Genomic DNA, 21100 nt, shown 5'->3' on the forward strand with positions numbered 1-21100 from the left:
TAACTAAAATGGAGAAGCAATAATTAGAGGACATGTACTGCGTTTGTATCATTGCTGCAGGCCATGCAATTGCTGCAGCTGCAATTGTCTTCCCTCTATCAATCAAAATGGAGAAGGAAGAGGAGGAGCTATTTCAGATCAAAGTGCTATAAATGGAGGAGGAGGAGCTGTTTCAGTTGCTCTTGTCTTCAATCAAAATGCTGCCAAGGTAGAGACGAATTCGGAAACTGCTGCATTCTCCCAAAATTCTGCACTTGTTCTTGCCCCAGTTGTCCCAGTGTATGCCCTTGTTACTGTTGTACAAAGTCCTTTTGGAGAAGTACTTTCTGTTGTTTTTGTTAGTATTTCAAATTATATTATATTACTTGCTCAATTTGCAATTCTGATATAGTTAGAGTATAAATAATTATGATTGCTAAAATTTAGTGTTCATTTATTTTAATGCCTTTGTCAAGTTTGTCAATCTTGCTAATTAGTATCTGTCTTTTGCTTCACTCCTTATCATGCTTTCAAATTAAGGAATCAAGTTGCATAGGCTTCTATTTTATTTTCTTTATTTTCAGTTTCTATTTGGTGCAAAAGTGCATGGGGTTGCTCTATATTTGTACAATATTTGTTTTCTGCAATTGATTTTACACTGCCAAGTACTTAGAATTCATGACTTTGATTTAAGAACCCTTGTGGTTTGGTACAAAATGACACATTTCTTTATGCTAAGTGTCCTTTTATTTTGTTTTCAGATAGATAGCAATGAATATATTTGGTGGAAGGCTAATGCTAGAGAGACAAAGGAAGAACTAATTGATAGAGAGCCTAAGTTCATGGATTAGTATATTTCTGTTTAAGAACACTTTTGTTGTTAATTGTTTACAATTATATAAACAGCATTGTATTATAGATGTGCTAAGGAATAACTCTATTCATTTTGTAGAAGCTATTTTAATTTTACTTATTTTTTCATTTTAATATAAGATGTATGAGTATTCAAAATTATAATCATTCTAATACTTTTGGTTCATTATAAATATATTTATTATTTGAAGAATATTATATAGTATTATTGTGTATTTATTTTTATTTTATATTTGACTAATTTGATTAAAAATGCATGATTATATATATAATTATATTACTAAATATTAGGTTATAGAAAAAAATTATTAGAATATATATATATATATAGAAAATTAAAAAAAAACCATGAGGGACCTAAGGCTACACTTTACAGGTGATGCAGTAGCGTTGAAAAGCGTAGCCTATTCTGGTAAAAATGGAAGCTGAAAAGCGTAGCCTTTGGTCCTGGACAGCATCACTTGAAAAGCGTACCCTATTCCCAAACGCCAAAAGCGTAGCCCTTGGTGCAGAAAAGCGTAGCCTTTGAGAATAGGCAACGGCCGAATAGGAATCACCCTAGAAAGCGTAGCCATAGCCTAAAAAGCGTAGCCGTAGCCTAAGGCATCATTTTTTTTCACTTTTGGCTACACTTTTCAAGTGTATCTGAATGGGTGTTTTTCTTGTAGTGGCTTTCCAGCAATATATAATAGTCCATACTTTGCCCGAGTTTTGATGACGCAAACTGGCGTTCAAACGCCAACTTTCTGCCCTATTCTGGAGTTAAATGCCAGAATCAGGTTGGAAATCAGAGTTAAACGCCAGAAATAGGCTACAACCTGGCGTTTAACTCCAAAAAGAGTCTCTACACATGAAAGCTCAATGCTTAGCCCAAGCACACACCAAGTGGGTCCGGAAGTGGATTTCTACATCATTTACTTATCTTATGTAAACCCTAGTAACTAGTTTAGTATAAATAGGACTTTTTACTATTGTATTAGACATCTTGGTCATTCTGGTTCCCTCTCTGGGGCTGAAGCCAATGAACACCATTATCACTTATGTATTTTCAACGGTGGAGTTTCTACACCCCATAGATTAAAGTGTGGAGCTCTGTTGTTCCTCATGAATTAATGCAAAGTACTATTGTTTTTCTATTTAATTCAAGCCTATTTCTTCTCTAAGATATTCATTCGCACACAAGAACATGATGAATGTGATGATTATGTGACACTCATCATCATTCTCACCTATGAACGCGTGCCTGACAACCACTTCCGTTCTACATGCAAACAAGCTTGAATGTGTATCTCTTGGGTTTCTAATCTAAGATTAAAACCTTCGTGGTATAGGCTAGAATTATTAGCGGCCATTCTTGAGATCCGGAAAGTCTAAACCTTGTCTGTAGTATTCCGAGTAAGATCTGGGAAGGGATGACTGTGACGAGTTTCAAACTCACAACTGTGGGGCGCAGTGACAGTGTGCAAAAGGATCATTGGATCTTATTCCGACACGATCGAGAACTAACAGCTGATTAGCCGTGCGGTGACAGCACATTTGGACCATTTTCACTGAGAGGACAGGAGGTAGCCATTGACAACGGTGATACCCAACATACAGCTTGCCATGGAAAGGAGTATGAATGATTGAATGAAGGCAGTAGGAAAGCAGAGATTCAGAAGGAGCAAAGCATCTCCATACGCTTATTTGAAATTCTCACCAATGAATTACATAAGTATCTCTGTCATCTTTTATATTTTATTTATATTTTAATTATCTTAAATCCCATAACCATTTGAATCTAACTAACTGAGATTTACAAGATGACCATAGCTTGCTTCAAGCCGACAATCTCCGTGGGATCGACCCTTACTCACGTAAGGTTTATTACTTGGACGACCCAGTGCACTTGCTGGTTAGTTGTGCGGAGTTGTGACAAAGAGTTGAGATTACATTCGTGCGTACCAAGTTGTTGGCACCGTTTTAGAGATCACAATTTTGTGCACCATGGATCTGATAGGCTAGGCCCAATTGTTACATATGAGGCCCATGCTGTTGGACAAGTGGAGACAAATGCTGGCCCAAATGTGAAGGAAGAGATTGAAACTAAGAAAGATGGAACAAATGAATCAGATGAGAAAGAAGAGGGTAGTGATGGCAGTGAGGACGAGGACTATGAACCCAAGGGTAATGAAGATGAGAGTTATGATTCATGGAGTTCTGATTCTAAAAATGGTTATGGTTCAGATGATAGTGCTACCGAAGTTGTGTTTGGTGACAATGATAATGACAAGGAAGGGATAGAGGGGTTAGTAGATATCCACATCAGCCGAGGGAATGGATTTGAGGCTGCACCAACTCAAACCCAAACAGATGCTGTAAGACCCAGATCTTTAGAAATTAAATAATAAATTAATTATGAATTATTTTATTTATTCAGGATATTGTTTTCAGAAACTTTTATATTAATTGGATATTTTCTTATTTTTGATTTGAAAGCTTGAGTAATTAAAAAATAATGAGGATTTTAGATATATGGTTTAATTTAAATAATTAGACTTTGAACTCTATTTTGTGATTTTAAGAGAAATTAATTTGACTATCTCTAATTATTGAATTAGAATATTTATTTGAAAATAAATTTTAAGTTGATAATTAAATAGTATTTTTATAAATATTATTATTAGATTAAATTTGGTTTTAATTAATATTCTACTTAAACCCAAAATTTCCAATTTTATACATAAAACCTTAATTCCCAAATCAAAACCCTAATTTAAATCTAACCCTAACATAGCCGCCTCACCACCGTCACCCCAACCCTCTTTTCCTCACACTCTCAACCGCACCCAACGACACAAAATACACTGTGAATCAGAGAAATAAGAGGGAAGAAAGAAGAGGAAAAGAGAGAACGGAGAAGAAGGGAGAAGAGAGGAGGGGGTCACATATCCACCGCACCCCGTCGCACCTAGGTCATTGACGTGGAGCCGTCGCCACTGTTCCACCGAGTCGCTACCATCGTCGCACATAGGGAGAGAGGGAGAGCCCGCGCCCCGTCGCCGCCATCTACAGAGCCACGAGTCGTGTCAGTGCTGCCGAGAGAAGGGAAGACGCGAGCTGGAAGAGCTACGCTCAGCCGCCGTCGTCATGCTAGTAACCGCTGCCGTGAAGCTCGTCACCGATGCTGTGCCACCAGAGGAAGCCACTGCCATTGTGTGTACAGAGAAGAGGAGCGTCACGAAAATCAAAGGATGAAGACGATGTTCTGCCTCTGCTCCTGGTTTCTGGAATCTGACAGAGCACCGCTGCCGTCAATCGGAGATGCCAAAACTGCTGGAGCTGCCACTGTTGTGAGCTTCTGCCATTGTTTAGCTCACCGGAAATCATCACCAAAGCTGCAGCTGCTCCGTTCCTTGGTTTTTCTCTGAATTCAGTAAGCTATCTTGCTTCGAAAACCTCTTTTATCACTTTTTCGTTAAATATTACTGAGGTTTCTGTGGCATTTTTGCTATAAGGTTGAATTACGGTGATTGCATGTCATGTTTAGAGTTGTTGTTATCGCTGTAAATATGAAATGGAGTTGTGATTATGGCTGCTTTTGCTGCAAGCCAAGAGAAAAAGGTGTTTTGTGCGTTTTTATAACTTTCGAGTTTGATCATTCGAGGTAGGGGGTTCTATTTTGAAATTATCTGTTTTATGCCATGGAAGTCTAGTGGGTATTTGCAAATAATTTATGATTGTTTGGAATGACTGAATGATAAGTTTAAATTGTATTTGTGACTGAATTTGATGAATAAGTATTTGATTTCTTGTTGTTTAGGAATGTTGGAAATTCTGATTATTAGCTAGTTATAATGAATATTTGTTATGTTATGGTTGTGAATGGTGATAGATTTGGTATTGCTTGTTGAATGGGAAATATAAACTGAGTTTAAATTGAGGCTATAATTGATGCTGGAAACTCCGGTTATGTCAATGTCTTGGTTGGATTGTTGATTTGAGAAATAATTCTATGTTGGAAAAGACCTAGTTTGTACACTTACTCATACTAAACAAAGGATTCTGTATTCAAAATTTGAGTTATACAATTATATTACGGGGTGACTTGGATTTGAAACTGTTAAAAAGAGTTTGAGAAAAATATTAGTTTGATTCATTAGTAATTATTGGTTTGATTCAAGAGCAAAGGATTTGATATTCGAAATGGTTGAGAGATTTTTTAGTTGTGACCCTAAAAGGGTGGCATAGCCCGAATTTTAGAGGAAATACTGCCAAATTTTTATAAAACTCTAAGACTTTATTTAAAGTGTTATTTAAAAGTAAATCTGATTTAAGAATATTATTTGCTTTTGATTTATTACGAGAAGAGTTTTGTTTTCAAATCGATTTATTAAGAAAAGTATAATGTTTTAAACTCAATCTTTTGAGAAGGGATTTTGCTTTAAATTATATTTTGAGTTTGGTTTGATAAAAAAGAAAAGAAGAAGAACGAAAAGTAAAGGAAAGAGAGATAATTAAAGGAATCTCTGCCACAGGAGAGCAGAGAACAAAGATTAAAGAAATATATTAATTAAAGAAATGTCTGCCACAAGAGAGCAGATGCGACTTTGTTTGGGCCTTAGAGCCAAATGTATAGTGGGGACGCCCACACACTAAGAACTGTTTTCCAGATGTAAGCTCATTGATTTGAAAGTCACACTGTATGCGGCCTAGCCGTAAGACTCATAAGCACACTGTATGCATCTAAAAAGCCATATCTAGGACTCGTGCCCGGGTAATGTTGGGAGCGGGTAGGCAACCGACACATGAGCTCATGGCCTTCTTAGGACAGACATGTAACATAATGTTTACGCATATGCATTTGATTGTGTTTGCTTGTATTACTTCTTTGTGATTGTGCTGTTTGTCTTATTGCAACTTGCCTGTATGTTGAACTGAATCTCTTGCTTGTACTATTAGTTTGTGAATGTATCAATGTGATTAGGAATTGACGTTTTGATTGAGAATTAATTATGTGGCTGAGAAATGGTTAATGTGACTAGTCTTAGATTTAAAATTCGTTTTAGGCTTAGAGATTTTGAAAGAGGTAATTAATTAGCTAAAGTAAAACCCAAGAGTATTTTCAAAAGGTTTAATAAAACTATAGTTCCCTTGAGTATGTTAATTATTCGCATTTTATTCATTACTTTTTCAGCATTCCAATTTCCTACTGAGAATGTGTGGTTTGTTCTCACCCCAAAATCTTCCACCCTTTCAGTGACATAGGTTCGAAGACTCAGTATGAGGCCGCAGACGAATAGTTGGAATTGTTTAAAGGTTTAGTTATTTTCATAGAGTTCCCTCGCCTTTATCGATTAGAACTTTATTTTATCCAGAGGGATAGGTAATGTATTCGAGTTTTATATTGAATTTATTTGTATAGAATTTATTATTAGTAATAACTATGTGATTACTATTACTTGGTGATATTTGATATATGATTTCAATTAATAAAAACAAAATTTTTAGGCATTTTATTAAAAATTGAAACATGACATCAAACTAAAGGCTCAATATTAAAAAGTTAATAAGGAAAATGAGTTAGTAATGCCTTACTTTTGGTACGATCATGACGTGATAAAAGTTAGGGTGTTATAGATGCAGCAGAACAAATTAGGAGTGACAAAGGTAAGGAGAAAATTGTTGCAGGTTTAGGTAAAAGTGTTGATATTTTGAGATCTTTGATGTTATAGAATCCAATTAGCTTAAGGGAAAGGCTTAATCTTGCCCCTTTGATCCTTGGGTATGGTAAGAATTCTCAACCCTAATGAAATATTTGATTTGTTGTGTTTGGGTGTTGAGTTTGTATATGTGGGTGTTTTATGATGTGTTTTAGGTAATATGTATGTAAGTGGTTTGGAGCTTGATTGAGTTTTTGGAAGCTTGAAAGTAGACTTTTGGTGCTGGAAAATCTATTTGGGAGGTGTTGAGCCTTGAAAGCTTGAAGAAAAAGTGAATTAGAGGTGTTTCTGGGTTGGACGAGAAATCAGCCAAAGTATGGTTTCGGTTTCCTGTATCTAAATTGTAATGTAATGTAAAAACTTAGGCTAGAGACCCTAGGATAGGAATTGAATTTGAGATGTTGTTGATTGGTTATAATGGATTGTATGGATTATGTGGTTATTGGTTTTTGAAGGTGGAATTGATGTCTTTGTTGATGATGTGTGTGATTTGTGTATGATGATATTTGGTATGTATAAGGGTTGATTTGAAGTTGAAATTGTGCTTGATTTGGATAACTGGTTTTGTATGTTGAACATTGTGGAGTTGGAAGTCTTGGTTTTGGGGTTTGATGAAAATGGAAGGTTGGTAATTGAGAATGTATATTGTGAATTGTTGAACTTGGATTATTGAGTTAAGATTGATAAAAATAGAGAATTAATGTGTTGTGAATTGAATGAGGAAGTTGAAATGTGGTTGAGGCTGAATTGGTATGGTTTTGGTTGAATTTAAAGGGGTTTGGAAAGTGTATGTTTGAAAATTGAGGCTTGGTTGTTTTTGTGAAAATTGTGATTTTGGCCCAACTTTGGCAGAGTATAACTTGGTCTCCGGACCTCCGATTTGTATCAAACTTATTTAGAAATAAAATATGGTCTGAGATGTTTATGCCGTTCGAAGAACGGAGTAAAATTGTTTTAAAATGAGGAAGTTATGCTCGATCAAAGTTTAGTGTGCAAACTAAAAAATCTGGACTTAGCAGCTTTTTGGTGGTGCTGCTGCATTGTATGCGTACGCATACATTCCATACGCGGACGAAAAGGGCAAAAATGTATGCTCATGCATACGCGTGGCCCATGCGTACGCGTGACCTGGGGTTTTTGTGTACGCAAACTCCCTCATACACGGCCAGTCGTTTCTGCCTGGTGCACATGCGTACGCGAGAAGGGCAATGCATATACGACTTGGTCCAAATGCGCACTCACGCGTACTCATGACCCACACGTACACGTGACCCAGTTTTCAGCAAATATGAGTTTTGTATTTTTATAATCAAATTTCAAACCTCTAAGCTTCTATTTTTACTCTTTTAGCTCTAGATCTTAGTAGTAAATAATGAGATAAAGCTAGGAAAGAGGAGGTATCTTGGTGATGAAGTAAGGTTGGTAAGTGATGACTTATATATGGAAAATGTGAATACATGAAGTATATGTGATGCCATAGCAATGATGAATGGTTGTGAAATGATTATGAATGACTGTGAATGAATGTGATGATTGAGACTTCGTTCATGATGTGAATGTGTAAGTTTCTCTTTGTTGTAAGGTGTGTCGGGCACTATATCCCATGAGTGTGACAGGCACTATATCCCAAGAGTGTGGGAGCACCTTACCCTGGAAAGTGTGTCGGGCACTATATCTCTTGAGTGTGACGGGCACTATATCCCAAGAGCATGGCATGGCGGGCGCTATATCCCAAGAGTGTGGGAGCACTTAATCCCAGGAAATGCGACGGACATTATATCCCATGTGACAGACACTATATCCCAAGAGTGTGGAGGCATAGAGAGACGATATCCGGGATAGCTGCTGGGTGTGTCAGATTCTGGTAAAGTAACCAACACGTGAGCTCACGGCCAGTTGAAAAGACATGCATCATACGCATCTATTTGTCTTGTTTGAGTTTGAATTATTTGGGATTGTCTTTGTGAAATTACTATACTTAGTTGCTATATGATCTTCTTGCTGTAACTGCTATATGATCTTCTTGCTGTAACTGCCTTATACTTGTGTTTACTTTGTCTGTTTTGTTTTTCTATGAGGTTCTATTAGAGTTTCAGAGGATTAGAGGAAAGGTGATGATTTAGGGGTTAAGTTAGAATTGAGATAAGTTAGAACTCTTTAGATACCTTGCCTTATTTTATGATCTTAAATGTTGGTTTTAAGTTTAAATCTATTGTCGGAAGTTCTAGGATTGCCTTCGGCTTTCCCAGGATATTATATGTTAGATATGTGGGCACTGTTACCATGCTGAGAACCTCTGGTTCTCACCCATGTGGATTTTGTGGTTTTTAGATGCAGGTCAGGTGACACCTCACTCAGGCATGCTGGAAGCTTCTAATTAGCGAAGTTCCTTATCTTTTGGGGCTCTATTTTGGTTATATGTATTCATTTAGATGCTTAATATCTATACTGCTTATGTATTTGATGTATTAGCTTCCTCTTAGAGGTTATTTTGGTGAAACAGGCTCTATTACTTTGTAATTTGGGTTCTTTTGGGTTTCTATATATGTATATGTCTAGATATACTTATGTGCTCGGGCCAGTTTATCTTGGCGAGCCAAGTCCTGAGTTTTGTTATCTGTATTTTGGAAGTCTTAAGATATAATCTTGTTAGCCTGCTCTATCTTGTTTCGTTACCTTATCGCTTCGTAAGCATTGCGCTTTTTGTTTTTACCAAATTTTGCTTTACCCCTTTTTTCTTCAAAGGCTCCTAGAAAGAAAATGTCCTTGCTATATTATATAAATATATTTTGTTTTAGAGGTCGTAGCGCCTCGCCACCTCTATTTTACATCTTAAGTGTAAAGCTCTGTGTGGTAGGGTGTTACACTGAGGGATAATAATAATTAAGTATTAAACTTGCAGGGAATGTGCAAAATGGATCACTATCACATGAGACACACCTTTCTTATGGAGCATCCGAGGCCTCAGCTACAATAGATTGTACCCAAAATTAAATACCAATTATTTAATGACGGAAGATCAAAGTAGGACCTCCAACTAACTCCTTTAAATTGTACTTTACCCTTAAATTTCATCAACAAAAGGTTAGCATGGTGGCCATAAGATACCGTTAATAAGCTAAATGAATAAATAATTATATTCATGTATACATAAAACATTGAAAATAATGCAGCAACCGATGTTTTTGACAACATTAGGCTGGACTCTAACTTCGTGGAGCATTATTATGCTCATTTGGAAGAAGGTACCTTTCTATTTATTAGTGCATTAGTTCATTATTTAAATAGGGAAGACTATCCATCTAAAAAAGAATATACTTATAAGAAGACCTAGGTTAGCCAGAGGGGTGCACTTGCCCCCATTACGTTATGAAAAAACAAATGTTAATAATTATACATAAATGAATATATTTGACCTCATTCTTATATTATCTTTGTCATCACATTGAATTATAAATTACTATATTGATTATTATGTGATTTTGTTAAATTTAATATACAGTTATGTATATCGTATTAAATTTAATTTAGTATCACAATTTGAAATAAACAAAATAATAAGTAGTGATAATGTTCTTTTTAAAATTAGTTAATTAGCTAATGACTATAGTTAATTACTAAACTGATACTCAATTTTTAAAATATAAGTGAAATCTTTAATTTTTTCCCAAAATTCGTTGAGAGAAGAAAAAATTATGTATATATTAAATAATAGAAAAAAATTATAAGAATCAACTTTAAGTTAACCAATATTAATATTAATTAACTTTTTTTAAATTGTAAAATTTCTCATTTTTTAGAGAATTGAGAGTTTAAATTTAAGATAAATAAAATAATTAAAAAAATAACTATATTAGTTGAAAAAAGTTAACCTCTAAAGTAAATTTTAATTAATATTCTTTGTTTTAACTCTTTTTTTCCTGATGCACATACATAATTTTAGTTTCAAATTATAGATACCTTTTGTGTATCTCAAAATATAAATATATCAATGTTCAACAAAATGTATTTTAATATATTTTTGTCCCCGTTCAAAAAATTTGTCAACAGATCAAGACCATCAACACTTGGTGCACAATGTGGCAGCTTTTCACGAAGAAGGTTTAACGATAGATTTACTATTCATGCAGATGTAACTAGCATATAATTCACTTATATTGACACATGAAACTTAGATGTGGAATTTATCATCATGTAACATGCCATTTCAAATTTCAAATGCTTGGGATGCAGGTGATCCAGTGCACCGTTGTTTGTACTACAATGCATCAATGTGGAAAGGCGAGAGACTATAAAAAAGTAGGAGAAATATTGTACCAAAATTTGGACTATGTTGCATGGATGGTAAAGTAGAACTACTAATACTAAAAAGGGTACCATAAACTCTGCAGGACCTACGCAGTATGAATAACGACAAAGCAAGGTACTTCCAAAAAAATATAAGAAAATTTAACTCCATGTTATTCATTTACATCAATGGCTGGAAAAGTCAGTTATGCTATCAATAATGGGTCATCATCACCAACTTTTTTATTGAGTGGTCAAAACTACCATTCCATTGGAAGCTTAATTCCTTCCGACAATAATAGGCCAAAGTTTGCTCAACTGTATATATATGACACTGAGAATGAAGTGCAAAACAGGGTAACTGCCGTGAGGTAATTCCTATTTATTGTTATAAATCTACAGCTAAAATAATTTATTATCCACACAGCTTAAAATGAACTATAATTGTTCATCTCTACGTGTAATACATTATACAACACTGATGCGTGAGCACCTTATACCCTTTTTACTAGCATTTTCTAGTTGATTTTAGTTAGATTTTATTTAGTTTTTCTTGATTTTAGTGTAAAAATTCTCTTTGGATGCTATTTTGAGTTGTTTTGGTGTTTTTATGATTTCAGGTGAAATTCGGAGCAATTTGGCAGAGTTTGGAGCTAAAAGAAAGAAATGCTGGCAGCACCCTCCCTAGGCGCTAAGCGTCCAACTGGCGTTTAGCACCAGTAGGAGACTCAGGCAAAAAATGTGCACTCCCCTTGGGGCGTTTAACGTCCATATCTAGCGTTAAACGCCAGCAGTAGGCCGAAGTCACCCTCACCCGCTCTTTGGGCTTTCAAGTGGACTTAGCACTTCTTAATTTGTTTTATTTTATTTTTGTAATTTTTATTTACAAACAGTATCTTTTAGGTCTAGAATTTATTATTAGGTTAGTATTTAAAAAAAAAGATCACTTGTATTTGACATCTTCTTCCGTCCGCACTTTTTAGAACCCTGTTTTCTCTGTAAGTCATGACTAACTAAACCTCCTGGTTAAGGTTTGGAGCTCTATTTATTTATATCGATTAGAACTATTATTCTTCTATTTTAATTTATGTTTGATTCAATTCTAAGGATTGTTTTTGCTCTTAATCTTATGAACTGGGTGGAACGAGAGTATGACCCTTTTCTACATGAGTTCTTGTGATTTTCGAGAAAGTTACCTCGCTTGAACTACAGCTTGAAAACAAATTCCTCTTAAATCGCTAATTGCATGAACTAATTTGGATATGTGACATATAATCCTGTTAGTCTTGGGTAATTAGGATTTTCGTGGTGCTAAACTAGTTTTCTGAACTTCACCCTCTAATCGAAATTAAGTGACCATGAGAGTGGCGATTAATGAAGGTTAGAAGAGGCTAAATCACTAAGAGATTAGGGTTTAGACAATTATAGCTTGCCATAGAATGAATCATTCATTGTTAAAATATTTGGTAAGACATTTTAATCTGGAAAGACAAACATGTCTGAGACCTTAACTGCTTTCTCACTTTGTTTTCATACCAAACTGTTTATTTGCTTTCTTCATTTCCTTGTCTATTGTTTATGCGTTTTTACCATCAACAAACCTTTTTTTATTCGCCTAACTAAGTCCAACCAGACAACCATTGCTTGCTCAATCTGACAATTCTCATGGGATCGACCCTCACTCACTTGAGGTATTATTTGGATGACCCAGTGTACTTGCGGGTTAAGCTGTACGAAATCACTTTTTGCACACCAAACACGTTTGTTCTAATTTCAGCTCTATAAAAGCATCAAATATTGTTGACTATCAGATTGTGACTATTCTTAAAGAGATCTTAGATGTGCACAATCCTCTTGCAAAGACCTTTCGATTTGATAGAGATAGATTTGCAAAGGGCTCAAACCCAAAAATCAAATTGAAGCTAATAAGAAAGCAGGATAAGGATGGAAGAGTATATAACTTACCAACTATGTCTAAGGTTGCAATTTTAGTTGTAGGGGACATTGATGACTCAATTCTTGAGATGGATATTATAGTACAATTCATGTCAAACAAGTTACAAAGGATTGATGTTCTACATCCGTTGTACTTGGCTCTTCAATATCCGTTATTATTCCCTTACGAAAAGGATGGTTTTAGGGTTGGCATCCAGACATCCGTTCATTATGGACTTGATGCTAATAAGAAAAGGAATACTATAAGCACGAGGGAGTTTTTTGCATGCCGAATACAAATGCGATGCAATGAATCACCAATACTTTTATAATCATGGAGATTATTTCAGCAATTCTCAATTGATGCATATACTACGATCGAGGCAGAACGACTTAGCTTCATTAGACACAATCAACCAATACTAAGGGTTGACAAGTATAATCCACTACATGAGTCTTTGGTTCGGGGAGAGGCAAATGTTGTGTCAACTGGGCAGAGGATAATCCTTCCTAGCAGCTTCACTGGAAGACCTAGATACATGTTCAATAACTGTAAAGATCCTTTGTAATTTGCAAGTGTGCGAGTTACCCAAGTTACTTTATCACCATAACATGCAACCCTAAATGGGATGAGATTAATTGTCTTTTGAAAGATACGGGATTCAAAGCGAAGACCGGCCTAACATAGTTTTAAGGATTTTTAATATCACGCTGAGTCAATTGATTGAAGACTTCAAGCAAGGAAAGTTCTTTGGCAAAATATCTGGCTGTAAGTATAGATAATGTTATGTTTAATTACATTTGCCTCATTTTTTTAATTGGTAGTCTTATTTGCAGACGTGTGCACAGTTGAATTCCAAAAGCGCAGTTTACTGCACGCTCATATACTGTTGTTCATGCATCCTCTATTTAAACCAAAAACACCTAAGGATATAGACAAGCATATATCAGCAGAGATCCCTGACAAGCATAGCAAGCTTAAACTATATGCAGTAGTTGAGAAGTTCGTGGTCCATGGTCCATGTGGTAGGCATAACAATACTAGCCCATGCATGTCCAATGGTCATTGCTCCAAGTTTTTTCCAAAACAATTTAGATCAAGGACTATAATTGATGAGTCAGGCTTCCCCAAGTATATAAGAAGAGACAATGGCAGAACAATCATGAAGAAAAACATAGTTCTCGATAACTCATACATTGTCCTGTACAACCGATTGTTGTTGCTAAAGTACTATTGCCACATCAACGTTGAGCATACATGTCAAACATCTGCAATAAAATATCTTTTTAAATATGTTCACAAAGGAAATGATTGTGTCACTATTTATTTCTATCAGAGCAACAAAGAAGGGCAACTTGAAAAGGTTATTGATGAGATAAGGAATTATTATGATTGTAGGTACATATCAGCCTGCGAAGTTGTTTGGAGAATATTCGAGTACGACATACAACAAAAAGAACCTTCAATAATTAGATTCTCTTTTCACTTGCCAGACAAACATCTGATGGTTTTTAGAGACTATAAAAACATAGTTGACGTCATTAACAGGGTGGACGGCAAGCCTACAAAGATGCTAGCCTAGATGCTTGCAAATAGATTGTTTCCATTTGGTCGTACTCTTACATATAGCCAGTTTCCAAATAAGTTCATGTGGAAGGAACACATTTCTTTGTGGATGCCAAGGAAATAAGGCTTTTCAATCGACAGACTTACTCATGTTCCACAAGAAAGTAGTGAAGATTATTACCTAAGACTTCTGCTCAATATTCAAAAGGAGTGTGTAAGTTTTGTTGACATACGTACAGTTGCAGGCGTTGTGTACAGCACGTTCAAGGAAGCATGTTATGCATTGGGTGTTCTGCAAGATGATAAAGAATTTGTTGATTCCATCTTGGAAGCAGGTAACTGGGCTTCTGCAAACTACATTCGTGACCTTTTTGTGGTGCTCTTATTGTCAAACAATATGGGTAGACCTGAAAATGTGTGGCAGCAATGTTATGATATTTTGTCTGAAAACATTCTTTACTTTTAGAGAAGATCCATGCAGTCTGTAGGTAAGTTGAATTATTACATCTTTGTTCCTGGTGCTAATTTATATTAAATTCAAGTAATTTATGTCTAATTAATATGTGCGTTGTTGTGTATCCTTGATAGACCTGCAATTATCCGAAGATCAGATAATGAATCTGACTCTTCCAAAGATAGAGAAAAAACTACAGGCTAACAATAGATCACCCAGAGAGCTTGATGGGATGCCTTTTCCAAGCTTAAATGATCGGTTATTCATGGATGAACTGAACTTTGACGTCGATGTTCTGCGCAATCAGTTGGATACAAACTTAACAAACATGAATGTAGATCAAATGAAAGCATTCGATGTGATTATCAATGCTGTAAATGGAAACCAAGGTGGTTTTTTTTCATCTATGGGTATGGTGGAACCGGTAAGACATTTCTCTACAACACTCTTTCAGCGACTATAAGGAGCAAAGCGGACATTGTTCTGAATGTTGCATCTAGAGATATTGCTTCTTTGTTGCTTCCAAATGGACACACTGCACATTCAAGGTTTAAGATACCCTTGGACTTGAACGAAGACTTGGTTTGTTGCATTAAGTAAGACACCTCATTGTCTAAACTGGTTTGCAGAACAAAACTTATTATATGAGATGAGGCATCAATGTTGAATAAGCTGTGATATGAAGCTCTCGACAGATGCCTAAAGGATATTGTTAGGTTTGAGCCTTACTATATTCTAGAACAACCATTTGGAGGAAAGGTTGTGGTTTTATGTGGTGACTTCAGGAAAATTCTACCTGTAATTCCAATGGGATCTCACCAAGATATTGTCCAAGTAGCCATCAACTCATCTCACCTATGGCAACACTGTAATGTATTAAGATTAACAATTAACATGCGTTTAACTGTTAAAGCAACTTATTCGTCACTCATTGATGTTTCTCGATTTGCTTCATAGTTGCTAGACATAGGTGATGGTATTGCTGGAGATTCCACTGATGGTGAGTCTATTGTGGTAATCCCCAATGAAATTATAATTCAAGATTTCAACCAATTGGTTGATTTTGTTTATCCCAACCTATTGGTTAATATCAACAACACATCATTTTTTCAAGGATCATTCAATCTTGGCCCCAACGCTAGAAGTTGTCAACGATGTTAACTCATTTATCATGCAACATGTGGATGCCGATGTGAAAACTTATTTAAGCTCAGATACTTTATGTCTCAAAGAAGGAAATATGGAATCTGAATTGGATACACTTACACACCAGATGTCCTTAATGCAATTAATTGCTCTGGTTTGCCGCCTCATGAATTGACTCTGAATGTGGGTCTTCCGGTCATGCTACTGCATAACATTGATCAGTCAAATAGGTTATGTAATGGAACAAGATTACATGTAAGGATATTAAGTAACCATGTAATTGAATGCATCACGCTAACAGGAGACAAAATAGGCCAAGTCGTTCTGATACCGTGGATGAATATGACTCCCAATAACCAAGCTTTGCCATTTAGATTCCAACGCAGACAGTTTCCGATCATTGTCTCATTCACTATGACTATTAACAAATCTCAAGGAAAGACCTTAAGTACAGTTGGATTGTATTTACCTAGACCAGTATTTACACACAGTCAACTATACGTTGCATTATCAAGAGTAACGTCAAAGAATGGCTTGCGTGTGCTGATTCAGAATACTGGATCATTGTTGTCAAACTCGACAATAAATGCTGTGTATAAAGAAGTATTTCAAAATATTTCATGACCATGTCAGTGCAGTATATAGTCTCTTTAGCATTTTTCCAATTGTATGAATCAGTGATGTATTCTAAGTACTTTGAACTCAAGTTAACAACATTGTGTTCGTATTTCTATATCATATGTAACATAATTTCATTCCTTGGTGGCATACCCGTGCATGGCACGGGGGAATGCACTAGCCAAATAATGATTCAAGAGTACAAAAACTGAGTTACAAGCATGCTATTTAAGTTCATTGGCAAAAAAAATTATAATTTAAAAAACACTTTTAAATATTTATTTATATATTTTTAACTTTCTCTATTCCTTTTCCTTAGACCTTATGATTCATAATGCCACTTTCTTTTGTATCTTCATATTTGTTCCAAGAATTTTAACAAAAGAATACTCTATTTGTAAGGGTACAAAGAAAGTACTCTATTATGAAACTCTTAAAAAAGTATTTTGTTTGCGTCTTACAATTAGTTTGGTATTGAGGACTTATGTATTACATTTCATTTAAAGAGTAACTTGAGCAACTTTTATTTGATATTTTTCTGGTTTAAGTTTTAAGTAGAGTTTCTTTGTTATACTAAAGGACATTTACCTTAAACTCCTTTCAATTAGTTCGACTTATTGTTTTATAGTACATGCAACATATTCATTGTTAGATATTTGAAGTGAAATGTTTTTGCTTAATCAAATTAATGTAATGTTGTGAATTATTTATCAAATCCATTTCAAGAGTTATTATTATTTTTTAATCTAATAATGTTCTTATTTATCAATACTTACATTTGTGATATGTGTGAAAACTAGATTGTTATAATATTTAAGAATTTATTAATCGTTGAGCATTTTTATTACTTGATGCTCCTATTTTAATAATGAAACATTATTGTACTATAAACAAAATGAAAAGTAGTTTTGTTTTCAGCTGCTATAAGTGTTTCTTCATATATATAATTGTGTTTCATCATAGAATTGTGAGCTACTTATGAACTTGAATAGCAATCATATTAAAAGTGTATTTATGTGAAGATGAATTTGTGCAATATGTACTTATATTTCATGGTGGCCTAATTCTTGATTTTTTTTTAAATTATCTAAATTTTTTACTAATATAAATTACTTAGACCCTCTTAATTATGAGGTTGAAATTTTGATATAATAATATTATCAACTGCTATGTTATATTCGGATTTTTGAATATGCTTTGCTTTTTTATTTTTGAATTAATATATCGATTTATAAAATGCTTTAATATTGAATTATTGTTCATGAAATCTTCAATTATATTTGTTGGATTATTGGATCATTGTTGTATTTTTTGGATCTAATTATAGAATTAAATTTTAATTGGATCTAAGATTAGTGAAAGTTGGGGTAATAATCTAAATTCTGAATGTGTATTATGCCTTTGTAATTTTTTTTTGGAATCCAAATAATAGTACCAACATTTTCACCATCAAATTGAGATCTAAATTGTGATGTTCATTATGTGTTGATATAGAAAAAGTGCCAGCAATGTTTTAGAAAGAGGAGGTGGAATTGTTTCTACTTATGGAGACATTGGAGTTGAGTAAAGATCAAGAAGTGAATGCGTTAGAACAGTGTTTTAATAACTATAATTGTAAGAAGTTTTATTTCTACTCCCTTTCTATTTGTTTATTTCACCATGATCATGTCTACATGACATATAGTATATATGCGTCTATTTAATTTTAAATAAATAATTATTCATTCAAGGTAAAGAGAATATATTTAATATACCTTATAGTATATACAATTAATTAATTAGCCTTATATATAATAATAGTAACATAATGTATTATGATTGGGAGTTACATATATTGAAGAAAAATTATAAGTAATAAATTATTGAGTTAGGGTGAAGGGTGTCACAGTCCAAAATGAGCCATTACTGGCGCTCAAGAAAATAGTCCCCTAGCAAGTCTAACAGATTTGAATATAAGATAAATGAAAATGTCACAAATATTTTGAATAAATTTACAGTTTCTAAAATGAATAATTACATATTTTTAATAGGAGATAAAATAAATAATTATGGATAAATCCTGCTTGTGACATATGGAGCAAATGACGTCTAAGAACTCCACAAAGAACAAGCATCCATTGCAGATCATTACTCTTGGATAGAAAGACTCACATAATCAAATATTTATTCCTGAAAAATATTTTTAGAAAAATGGGATGAGTTTTGCAACCCAGTGACTAGACAGTACATCTATAATTCACATGAAACCATATAAACATTATCGTAAAAATAATTTTATTTAGAAAATAATAATTTATATGAATATGTGAATCAATAAGGGAGTTCTCATACAGAAATCAAATAAAATATTCCACACTTGGGCGGCTCCACCTCTAAGGGTAGCCCTTTCCTCTCGTGTGTCCGTACGGAATAACAGATCCAACGTGTAGCCTACACGTTAGGCTAGCAATGCCCCTGCTAGCTGAGGTCTGAGCCAGATGCATCTAGGTTAACGTCATAACCGCCGTTAACTACGGTTTTCTAATATGAGCCTCCCAAACTAATTCAAAACATATAATTTCAAATATAATCAATTCTTCAGTCTTTCAAACATACGAGGTATCAAATCAAATCAATAATACTTTCTCATCTAAATTCTTTTCAATCATATTTTCTCAATTTTAAGGCATTTCAAACATAGTTCACAATTTTAAAATAAGTGAGTACCAACAAATACTTTAATGCTTCAAAAATACATATTCGAGTAAAATCAAATGCATCAAAATAATATAAAACTTCTTCAAACATACATATAATCTCATAAAAACATATAGTCTCATGTGTATATTAAAATGAGCTTAACAAGGATAAATATTTAGTTCTAATAAATCGATTATTCAAACCAATTTAAAATCCTTTAATAGTAATCTTTGTAAGTATAACTATAATTTTAAAGTATCGTATCTCAATAATTATAGCTGTAAAATCAAACAATTATAAATGTAAAGCCTACTCACAACGTGGTCCCAAAGGATTGAAGAGACCAAACCCGGATTGTCGAATTAAATGGTGAGGATAGTTGAAGTAAAATGGAACGAAAGCGCACAAAATTTGGACTGGGGTAGTAGCAACAACTTCAATTCTCACTGCAGCAACATCAACAACAGCCCTAGTATCAACAACATAGAGCAACCACAGTAACAATGGCAGCGAATCCAATAGCCTACGGTGGTTTAAAATTGAGCAAAGGCATAAAGTGACATCAAATAGGATAGGACAGAGACAATAATAGCGCTTTATGGCAAGACAAGACAGAACAAAATTAGTCTTACCAAAGGAGTTAAGGGGATGGAGCATCTGCAGCTTCGGTTACCCTCTCTAGCGTCCACGATGAAGGACACAGCAGAGCAGTGGTGGCGGCAGTTCTTCTCCTCTGGCAGTGACTCCCATAGTAAAACCACAAGCTCTGATGAACAGGGGTGAGGCAAGACTCAGCCCTCGGCAGAGCAAAGCAAGGGCAGAACGCGAAGCAGGCAAGCAGGGGCTCTGGCAGCCTCAACGGCGAGCTCCGGCAGTGGCAGTTGCTCGACGACACATAGTAGCTCCTCCCTCCTCCACATGACCTATTTCTCTTTGTTCGGCCCTCACGCCTACCGCCACGATGACGACGGTGACAGCAACGGAGTGACTTGACGACAAAGGTTCAAATTGACTCCAGAGGCGGGACGATGCACGGCGGTGACGGCGGTACAACTTCATTCTTCTCCGTCGCAGTTTCATTCTCTCTCTCTCGTGTGTGGGATAATCTTCTCTCTCACCTGTGACAACGACGTGATGGCGATGGCAATGGCAGCGGTAGGACCAAGCCCTGCCATGCGGTCTCTCTCCTCCCTCCTTTCTTCTTCTCTTCTTCCTATCTTCTTCCATTCTCCCTCTCCCTCTATTTTTTTTCTCTTTTCTTTTCCTCTTTGTGGTTTCAGAGAGTGAGAGTGAGTGAGAAGTGTGTGTGTGTGAAGTGAGAGTGAGTATTTTGAAATTAGAATTAGGGTTAGGTTTTGGAAAAAGAATAAGGTTAATGTAGGAATTTTGATAAAATTAGAGGGTATGGTAGCAATAAAAGAAATCAAATGTAAAATATTTCAGAAAAAGCTTGAGACATTACAAAGGGTGATAGCAACTCCATTTGATTTATGTGGTGTTTTCAATTACATGATGGATAAAGTATTATTGCAAAAGAAAATTCAAGATTTTAAAGTCATTATTTCCTTTCTTTCTTTCATTTCAGGAATCTAATCCATACTTAAAAGAGTGTTTTGAGATAGTGAAAAACTGATATGACTATAAGGAGAAAGCTTTAAGGTTGGCATTTATGTGATCTGTTGTTTATGTTCGAATAATATATGATATTTTCAAATTATCTTTGCCTGTGGTGCCAGTAGATATGATTTCTTGCTCATATTAGAACCTCTTTTGTGTTCTTTCTGAAAAACAAAAATCTGTCCTCTCCATCTTGATCTACATATGTTCTGGGTTTTTTTTTTTATTTTATTTTCTTTTTTA

The 21100-nt window shown here is 34.9% G+C and overlaps 1 protein-coding gene across 1 annotated transcript; it reads left to right on the forward strand.

The window, feature by feature from the left end:
• The first annotated feature begins 11030 nt into the window (after positions 1–11030).
• Positions 11031–16567, forward strand: LOC114925207 (uncharacterized). The gene is made up of 10 exons (XM_029292481.1): positions 11031–11212; positions 12619–12982; positions 13127–13328; positions 13602–14333; positions 14583–14678; positions 14932–15207; positions 15252–15379; positions 15755–15811; positions 15912–16097; positions 16166–16567. Exons 1-10 carry the CDS (start codon positions 11031–11033, stop codon positions 16565–16567), a joined length of 2625 nt encoding a protein of 874 aa, XP_029148314.1.
• The last annotated feature ends 4533 nt before the right edge of the window (positions 16568–21100 follow it).

This window comes from Arachis hypogaea, chromosome 14 (genome assembly GCF_003086295.3).
Source record: "Arachis hypogaea cultivar Tifrunner chromosome 14, arahy.Tifrunner.gnm2.J5K5, whole genome shotgun sequence".
In the NCBI taxonomy this organism is placed as follows: Eukaryota; Viridiplantae; Streptophyta; class Magnoliopsida; order Fabales; family Fabaceae; genus Arachis; species Arachis hypogaea.